Source organism: Octopus sinensis, linkage group LG5 (assembly GCF_006345805.1).
Source record: "Octopus sinensis linkage group LG5, ASM634580v1, whole genome shotgun sequence".
Classification (NCBI taxonomy): domain Eukaryota; kingdom Metazoa; phylum Mollusca; class Cephalopoda; order Octopoda; family Octopodidae; genus Octopus; species Octopus sinensis.
The window spans coordinates 133,955,233-133,965,953 of NC_043001.1; the positions used below are offsets into that span (position 1 = coordinate 133,955,233).

The 10,721-nt window shown below is 35.2% G+C and overlaps 1 protein-coding gene across 4 annotated transcripts in view; it reads right to left on the reverse strand.

The window, feature by feature from the left end:
• Positions 1–10,721, reverse strand: part of LOC115212084 (protein bicaudal C homolog 1-B) — a 295,851-nt gene that overhangs the window by 27,073 nt on the left and 258,057 nt on the right. For all 4 annotated transcript variants that reach the window (XM_029780911.2, XM_036503094.1, XM_029780910.2 and 1 more), the window contains 3 exons: positions 9,815–9,868; positions 8,470–8,703; positions 5,758–5,970 (listed from right to left, as the gene is read on the reverse strand). In XM_029780911.2, coding sequence (XP_029636771.1) covers positions 5,758–5,970; positions 8,470–8,703; positions 9,815–9,868 — 501 coding nt within the window. The remainder of the gene's footprint in view (positions 1–5,757; positions 5,971–8,469; positions 8,704–9,814; positions 9,869–10,721) is intronic.

Consider the following 10,721-nt stretch of genomic DNA (forward strand, 5'->3'; position numbering starts at 1 on the left):
AAGTTTTACTATAATTTCTACATTGTGGCATTCAACTTGAACTTGTGATATTGTATTCCAACAAGAGTGAATTAGCAACAGCATGCTTGACTGTTGAATGTCATCACACAACACACACACACACACACAACAGCACAAAGGTACCTTTATCTACATACCAATTTTCATAAAGATTTCAATACCTAAATCTTATAAAGACTGGCTCAGACAGAAACAATGGAGTGAAGAAACTATACTAATACATGAAAAACAATATGGCTGTCCTATGGCAGCTGAAGACAAAAGAAGTAAATTGTTATTATCGTCATAGATTCAGACATGGTCGTGGAGTTAAGAAGATTGCTTTGTAATCAAATGGTTCTGGGTTCAGTTTCACTCTGTGGGACCCTAGGCAAGTGTCTTCTACTCTTGGCTGATCACTACCTTGTAAGTGAATTTGGTATATATGTGGAAACCTATTATAAATGCATGTGTGTATATAGACGCCATGATAGATCGTTAACTACTACACACATTTTTTTCTCTGCATGTTTTTTTCTGTGTATCTTTCTGCAGAAGAGCATAGGCTCGAAATGTAAAAGACTTTTTCTATTCCTGAGCGCTATACTAATACATCTGTTTGTTTGTACACCACCTGCCTTCATCTTTTGTTTATTTTCGTAAACTTTCCCTTTATATATATATATATATGTTCCCGACTGAAGATTAGAGGCTTTGAGTGACCCGTTGGTTTTTTGTGTCGTCTCCTTGTGTGTTTTTGCGTTCTTGTCCCACTTTGTAATTTATATTTTATATTAAATTCTATACATATATATATATATATATATATATATATATATATATATAAATGCATGTATGTATGTGTGTGTCTGTGTTTGCCCTCTCCTCCACTACTTGACTTAGATTTCCAAAACTTAGCAGTTCAGCAAAAGAAACCAATACAACAATAGCAGACTTAAAAAATAAGTATTGGGGTTGGTTTGTTCAACTAAAACCCTTCAAAGTGGTGCCCCAGTATGACCACTGTCCAATGACTGAAACAAGTAAAAGGTAAAGGATAATTCCATTACTAGAAAGAAAGATAAACTGAAAGCAACTGTCAATATTAATTTCAAAAATCGTCTGTCTTTATATTCTAAATTTAAATTCTACCAAGGTCGACTTTACCTTTCATCCCTTCAGGGTCAATAAATGAAGCACCAGTTGCATACGGGGGAGGGGGTTCAAACTTATCGATTGGCCCCCTCCCCCAAAATTCAAGCCTTATGCCTAGAGTAGAAAAGAATATTAATTTCAAAATATTCTTTTTATTCTGTTTCCAAGTTGGTATGTATCACATTGGTTTAAAGAATTTGATGGCCATCTGTATTCATAACTATTTAACACATGAAAAGCTTGAGTGGTACCTTGAAATCACTTGTGGCATTTGGTACTTAGGTATTCTTAAGTATATTAATTAAGAAACAATATGACTTGACTTTTGATACGAAACTGCCTTGGACTGTCCCTGGCTCTATAATAAAACCTTCCTGTTTTAAAATGATATATATTAAACCTGGCCATCAAAATTTCATAATAATTTTTGTTCCAAACAGCACCTTAATAATGACAAAATTATTTTACTAAATTCGACATTATTTTCAAAATTATCCGAAACAAAAGCAATGTGGAAACAAAAAGGTTAAATGAAGGACTTAAAGAGGAAGGCTAGTGCCATTCAGCATTTAGATATTGCTTGTTTCATTGACTTTTAGATATTTAATTAGAAAAAAATATTCTATATTCAAATGAACAAAAATATTAATTTTTACTTTGAGGAAGTCTATTCTTCATGTATATACTTTCAATGTCCAGTAATTTAGCAAATGAGTTACCGAATCTCTAAGATTATTCATTTCGAATTTTGGCACAAGGCCAGCAATTTTAAGGGGGTGAGTACTTGATTATATTGACCCCAGTGCTGAACTGATACTTAATTTACTGACCCTGAAAGAATGAAAGGCAAAGTTGATCCTGGCAGAAGTTGAACTCAGAACATAAAGATGGACAAAATGCTGCTATGCATTTTGTCTGGCACTGTAACAATTCTGCCATCTTGCTGCCTTCCATATGTCTAAGATTATTAACATACAAAAACCAATTATAGACACCTGGTTATTAACTGTTTGGGAAATGGTTAACTATTAAGTAAGCAGATCTGTTTTGAGTTGGTGTGCAAAGTTGAGAGAAAAATCGTCCACAAAAAAGAAAAGTAAACAAATAATTCAAAAAGATGGTAAAGGAAGAATAGGCATTCATAGAAAATACTGAAGTAACACAGCATTTCCTACACTTGGAAATATTTTACATGTGTCCATAGAACTCTATAAATAGCAGTCAGGGTTGTTGTGTTATAGTAACCATTTCACAAGAAACTTTAGGGCTAATCTTTTATGCAATGCTCTAAGACTTGCATAACTATATTATTTTTAATAAAAGTACTTTTACCAAAATACTTCTTCAACCAATATCTGCAACAGTTACTTTCAGGAATTACATTTATTATTTCTAAGACACCCTATATTTAGGAACTCAGCATGGGTTCTTACATGGTAGCAAGGTTTTAGGATTCTCAACATGCAATAGATATGCACAGTTTTATACATATTTACTTTGTAAAGAAAACTAAATAATTAATTTTTTGTTTCGCAATTAAGATAGTATCAAATTTAATTGAGTGTCTTAAATTTCTAGTTCCTATATTTTTTAGTATGGCAATTTTTTCCATACAGAAAGAAGTCTTTAATTTTTTATTCAAGTAATGCCAGATAGGTTTCAAACCAAAGAACATCTCCTGGATGTCAATAATGGACAAAATTTTGTGAATTTAGAAGGGTTAGTCTATGTTTTTTAACATATGTAATGAATAACTGCAAATTTCTGACTAATATTACACACTATTTTAACAATATGAGGTGTCAAATGTTTACATAAGAAAGTTCTGGAATCTATAATTATGTTTTTAGTTGTAAAAGTAAGATTATTATTCTTATTATCCAGGCTGAAAGCTGGCAGGATTGTTAACACACCAGACAAAATACTTAATGGTATTTCTTTTGGTACTTTATGTTCTGAGTTCAAATTCTGCTGAGGCTGACTTTGCCTTTCATCCTTTTAGGCTGATAAAATAAGTACCAGTCAAGTACTGGGGTCAAGGTAGTTGATAATACCCCTCCTCCAAAAATGCTGGCCTTGTTATCCAATCTCTACTGAGGTTTACTTTGCCTTTCATCCTTTTGGGATGATGAAATAAGTACCAATTGAGTTCTGGGGTTGAAGTTTTCAAATAGCCCCTTCCCCCAAAATCTGATATTTACTCTAACAGTCTCTTTTGCCAAACCGCTAAGAGTTAGGAGATGTAAACAAACCAACATTGGTTGTCAAATGGTGTGCGTGTGTGTGTGTGTACAGGGGTGTGACACACATACAATAGGTTTCCACAGTTTTCATCTATCGAATTCACTCACAAGGCATTGGTCAGCCTATGGCTATAACAGAAAACACTTGCACAAGGTGAGCATGCAGTGGGACTGAAACTGAAACCATGTGGTTGTGAAGATATCCTCTTAATCACACAGCCATGTCTTTGCCTGTAGTAAGTATATTATAAGCCCACTTCACTAATAGAGATTATAAACTGCCTTTTCACAACAACCCTATTTATTAGGAGATTCTCAATATTCAGTCTATCTTAATTTATTTACACACTCCTTAGTATAATCTGCTAGAAATGGCAGTAAAATGTCCATCAAAAATCCCATCATACACTTCCTATCATAGAAAAAGAAAATGAATATGCTAAAAGAAATAAATGAGATGGTTATGGTTGGAATGCTTTTACACACAGATTTTTTTTTTTATCACAGCTGGCCCAGGATTAAATAATCACATTCATTCTATATCACAGACAGAACTTTTATCATCATGGTAGCCCCTTAAGTTTGAGTAAAATGGTTCTGCAATGTCTTACTGAACAACTTGCATAGATGATTTGTTTATAGTGATGAAGTGATCACTATAAACAATGTGCTATACATTAGCTCCCTCCCTCCATCAAATTGACATTGTTTGACTAGGAGATTCGAACTCATGATCCCTCGACCACGAGTCTGCTGTTCTAACCACTAGGCCATGCGCTTCCACCTCATTACCCCCTTACCACCATGGAAATAAATAGTACTAATCCATGATACCAGTAGTGATGTTAATGATATATTTAGTACAGGGAATATTCATGACTTAATTAGAAGTAGTTCTGTAGTGAGGAAAAAATATCAATTAATGATTACTATCATTTTAAAGATTTTGGCAGTCACGGTTGACAACAATAGTCATGTTTCAGATATTGAAATGATTGCACAGCAATGAAAGATAAAGTGTTTTGTTCAAGAACACAACACATTGCCTGGTCTGGGAGTCGAACCCATGATCTCATGTTTGTGAGTGTAACACCCAAACCACAGACATTACTACTTACTATTTAAATCTCTTTTAATTCCTACATACAGACCTTACCCTTATATAACACACTAGCAGTATCGCCCGGCGTTGCTCGGGTTTGTAAGGGAAATAACTATATAAGCATTTTTAGAGAGTTATAGCCAAAAAATAGCAAAAAAATGCATTCAAAATGGAAAAAAAATTATGGTAAATTTTTTTTTAAATCGTTGACTCATCGTAGACATTTTTAGAGAGTTACTTCCCTTATTTAATAGCGAAAAAATGCATTAAAATGGAAAAAAAATTATGGTAAATTTTTTTTTAAATCGTAGACACATCGTAGACGCACGCTAATACCCAGAAGGGCTCGATATGAATCACGACTATAAGATACCCGGTTTTGGTTAAACTGCATCGCAAAATGTGGGAGTAGTTAGGAATCTAAATCGTAGAAGACAGACACACAACTTGACTTTTATATATAAAGATTTAAAACCTACAAAACCTTGTCATAAATAAGGCAGAATGTGTGTGTGATCAAAATGCATTCTACAACGGAGACATGATAACTTGATATTGTTAAGAAATGTCACAACATCACTATTGCATATGCTAGGTTTAATCCTTGGTATTATAACAGATGTACAGAATATCATGGCACAAAATATGGTAAATGGTTTATTAGGAAATGTCACACTGTCTCAGACTTCAAAAACGAAATCTAATCCCCCTACCTCACTTTTTTTTTTTATATCATTATCTCAGAATATTATTTTCTAGTCTGGAATTAAAATTCTCTTAATACTTTACAGAACTGAAAAGTACCCCCCCCCCAAAAAAAAAATTATATACAGCTCTTCTAGTTGTTGCTTAACTCTAGGTCAGTTTTGATCCAGAAGAATTATGCTCAAGGGCGTTCCAACCATGACCATCCCACCCTTTATTCATAGTGCATCCAAAACTACATGATTTAATGTTTTCTTCATTGCTGTAGTTGTTATTCGGTCCTTGGTTAACACAGACCAAATAAATCCATGATCAAAGACATCATGCCATAACCATTTCATCTATTTTCTTTGTTCACACATAGTGTATCTAAGACTGCATTATCTAATGTGTCCCTCCATTTTTTTAAAGCTGATATAGATTGATTTAAGGGAGATTTAAATACTATTTCTAGCAAATCAAATAACCACATGGAAATCCATTTATTATTTCATTTGGAAATAATGAAAATACAGAGAAAGAAATAGAGACGGTATGTAAATCAAAACTCACAATTAGTTGTTGTCGGGCTTGGTAGACACTTTCAATGGGTCCAGTTATGTAAACAGTTCCCTTTCGTAAAGGGTTTACATTATTGGGATCAGGAAAGTAGACACTGGCCCCTGTCCGTTGCATTATCTGTTTAATATTCACATCTCCACGACCAATCATGAATAAATGGTGCTGAGGAGCAATTTCCAACTGCATACTGACAGTTAAACTTACCTAAAGGAGAAATATAGAGACATAATAGAACAATCATCATTATTATCATCAACACTGCTATCATCACCATCAACACCACCACCGCCACAATACTGTCATAATCATCATCCCCTCCACTAGTACTGCCATTACCCTTTGTTTGTTCCTTCTCGAGCCATGCCTGGCTCATAAGGGCCGGTTTCCTGGTTTCCTAGGCATGTAGGTTCCCCACCTGGATGGGACGCCGGTCCATTGCAGGTGAGCTGCAAGATGCAGGAGGAAAGAGTGAGAGAAAGTTGTGGCAAAAGAGTCAGCAGAAATTCACCATTACCTTCTACCGGAGCCGCATGGAGCTTAGGTGTTTCACTCATGAACACACACATTGCCCGGTCTGAGATTTGAACCTGCCATCCCTCAACCACAAGTTCGCTGCTCTAACCACTAGGCCATGTGCCTCCACCTCATTACCCTTACCACTATGGAAACAAATAGTACTAATCGATGATACCAGTAGTGATGTTAATGATATATTTAGTACAGGGAATATTCATAAGTTAATTAGAAGTAGTTCTGTAGTGAGGAAAAAATATCAATTAATGATTACTATCATTTTAAAGATTTTGGCAGTCATAGTTGACAACAATAGTCATGTTTCAGGGTTATTCTGATTTCCTCAGTAAAACAGATTTCACTGTATGCGCTAAAAAGCAGTGATGGAAGAATCACTCAGATGGTACATTGGTAGGTGTAAGAATATAGATTCGTTTAGAGATGTTTAGGCACTGAACAATTTATGATTATTAAACATGACATTTTAACCATCATGGTTATAGATCCAAAATAACATTAACCATCACAGCCACATTGCCGACATGATCTATTAACCATCACAGCCATACACCAAAAATGACATAACCATTAAACTCACATCTTCAACATGATGCATTAACCATCATGGTCACACCTCCAACATGACATATTAACCATCATACTTAGCCCTTCTACATGATACATTAATCATCAAAGTTAGACCTCCAAAATGACTTATTAACCATTAAAGTTAGACCTCCAACATGACTTATTAACCATCAAAGTTAGACCAACATGACTTATTAACCATCAAAGTTAGACCTCCAACATGACTTATTAACCATTAAAGTTAGACCTCCAACATGACTTATTAACCATCAAAGTTAGAGCTCCAACATGACTTATTAACCATTAAAGTTAGACCTCCAACATGACTTATTAACCATCAAAGTTAGACCTCCAACATGACATATTAACCATCATACTTAGCCCTCCTACATGACACATTAGCCATCAAAGTTAGACCTCCAACATGACTTATTAAACATTAAAGTTAGACCGCCAACATGACATATTAACCATCATACTTAGCCCTCCTACATGACACAGTAACCATCAAAGTTAGACGTCCAACATGACCTATTAACCATCATACTTAGCCCTCCCACATGACACACTAACCATCAAAGTTAGACGTCCAACATGACATATTAACCATCATACTTAGCCCTCCTACATGACACATTAGCCATCAAAGTTAGACGTCCAACATGACTTATTAAACATTAAAGTTAGACCGCCAACATGACATATTAACCATCATACTTAGCCCTCCCACATGACACAGTAACCATCAAAGTTAGACGTCCAACATGACATATTAACCATCATACTTAGCCCTCCTACATGACACATTAGCCATCAAAGTTAGACGTCCAACATGACTTATTAACCATTAAAGTTAGACCTCCAACATGACTTATTAACCATCAAAGTTAGACCAACATGACTTATTAACCATTAAAGTTAGACCTCCAACATGACTTATTAACCATCAAAGTTAGACCTCCAACATGACTTATTAACCATTAAAGTTAGACCTCCAACATGACTTATTAACCATCAAAGTTAGAGCTCCAACATGACTTATTAACCATTAAAGTTAGACCTCCAACATGACTTATTAACCATCAAAGTTAGACCTCCAACATGACATATTAACCATCATACTTAGCCCTCCTACATGACACATTAGCCATCAAAGTTAGACGTCCAACATGACTTATTAAACATTAAAGTTAGACCGCCAACATGACATATTAACCATCATACTTAGCCCTCCTACATGACACAGTAACCATCAAAGTTAGACGTCCAACATGACCTATTAACCATCATACTTAGCCCTCCCACATGACACACTAACCATCAAAGTTAGACGTCCAACATGACATATTAACCATCATACTTAGCCCTCCTACATGACACATTAGCCATCAAAGTTAGACGTCCAACATGACTTATTAAACATTAAAGTTAGACCGCCAACATGACATATTAACCATCATACTTAGCCCTCCTACATGACACAGTAACCATCAAAGTTAGACCTCCAACATGACATATTAACCATCATACTTAGCCCTCCTACATGACATATTAACCATCATACCTGCTCCTTCAAGATGATACAAAAGCTATTATACTCACACCTCCAACATTATTCAACAAATGTTCCATGAGACGAGCTGTCGCTTCTTTCACCATTTTGGCATTATAGACAGAACCCCGCACTGTTATGATGGTCATATATGACCGAGGCTTCTGCTTAAAGCTTATCGTTACATTGTAAACCTTCTGTAAATGCACCAGGTGAGAAGAGGCTGGGTCTGCTAATGAAGGTGATAATGACATTTCAAATATGAATACCAGAGGGAGCAAGTCCTGCAATAAAAAAGGAAAATACACAAATACAGAGACTTAAGGTAAATTTAAGGCACAAGGCTTCAACAAGTGAAGAGAGATAAACCCCATTATACCCCAGTATACCCAGGTACTTTATCTTATTGTCCCTGGTAGGATGAAAAACAAAATCAACTGTAGCAGGACTTAAAATAAGATAGTAAGTAGCCGTAAATAAATATTAAAATGATAAACACATAGAAAACAATTTTTTAAATGTAAAAATGGTTTATTAAAATATTTCTTTCTCAACGGTAGTCTTCTATTCCAAGTGACATTCTCAGAATGATAATCTGGAGTCTCTAATGTTAGGTGAATTAATATGTTTAGTAAAATAATAACACTGCCCCAAAACACAATAGTTTGGGAGTTAAGAGCCAAAACAATGGTGCCCAATAAACAGAAACCTTTGATTTTTTTTATTTCTATTAAAAGATGGAGATGATAGATTATTTCTGTTCATTTAAATTATACATGACTTCATTCCTTTTAAAGACTACGGTGACATCTGCCCATATAAAAGTAACAGGTGACATTGATCCATATAAAGGTGACAGATGACATTTGTCCATATAAAGGTGACAGGTGACATTTGTCCATATAAAGGTGACAGGTGACATTTGTCCATATAAAGGTGACAGGTGACATTTGTCCATATAAAGGTGACAGGTGACATTTGTCCATATAAAGGGGACAGGTGACATTCGTCCATATAAAGGGGACAGGTGACATTTGTCCATATAAAGGTGACAGGTGACATTTGTTCATATAAAGGGGACATGTGGGATCTGTCCATACAAAGGTGACAGGTGGCATCTGTCCATACAAAGGTGACAGGTGGCATCTGTCCATACAAAGGTCACAGGTGGTATCTGTCCATACAAAGGTATCATGTGTCTATATAAAAGTGACAGGTGACACATGGCAATTGTCCATATAAATTTATAGGCTAAACAGACCCATCTATCCAGTAAAAAATGAGGCCAAGGACTGAATCAATTAACCAGTTAACTCATGAAGAAAGACAAAAAGTTAATTACAGTTAATTAATTATAGTAAGTTAATTACAGTAGACAATATCATGTAACATTACCCGAATTTGGATACGAGCACTTTCCACTCCAGATGGCTGGCCAGCAATAGAAACCTGAAGGATAAATAATTAAAAAGTAATTAATGGAATAATATATTGTAATGAGTTTGCATTGAGGCAGGTGTATATGCTATGTGTGCATGTGAGTGTATATGTGTGAATGTATAAAAATATATATATATATACACATACATACACACACGCACACAGACATACACACATATAGAGGGAGAAAGAAAAGGAATGAGAGGGAGAGATGGAACATGTGAGTAGATGTGAGAGAAATAGAGACAAGACATGTGTCAGTGTATGTAAGAATGGGTGTACAGAATTTCTTTGGAACTATTTGTCATTGGAAGTAATATTTGCCATGTAAATTCAAAGAACAAAGATTCCTTTCAAAGTTTCAAAATGAAAATAGAACGTTTGTGAGTCATAGTTAAAGAGTTCTTCTACTGAAACCCCAAACTGACCAAAGCCTTTTGAGTGGATTTGGTAAGTGGAAACTGAAAGATACATATCATTCATATATATGTATAAGTACATGCGCATCTGTGTGTGTGTGTTACCGTCTCTTTACCTTGACACATACATATATATATATATACATATATACGACAGGCTTCTTTCAGTTTCCGTCTACCAAATCCACTCACAAGGCATTGGTCGGCCCGGGGCTATAGCAGAAGACACTTGCCCAAGATGCCACGCAGTGGGATTGAACCCAGAACCATGTGGTTGGTTAGCAAGCTACTTACCACACAGCCACTCCTGCGCCTAAAAACGTTTATAAATTTTATCAAACATTAAAGGTTGTAATGGAAAGTAAAAAAGAAAGATTCTACTGTTTTTGCAATGGTAACATTTCATGTTCAATCAACAATCGTTCATTCATTATCATAATAGT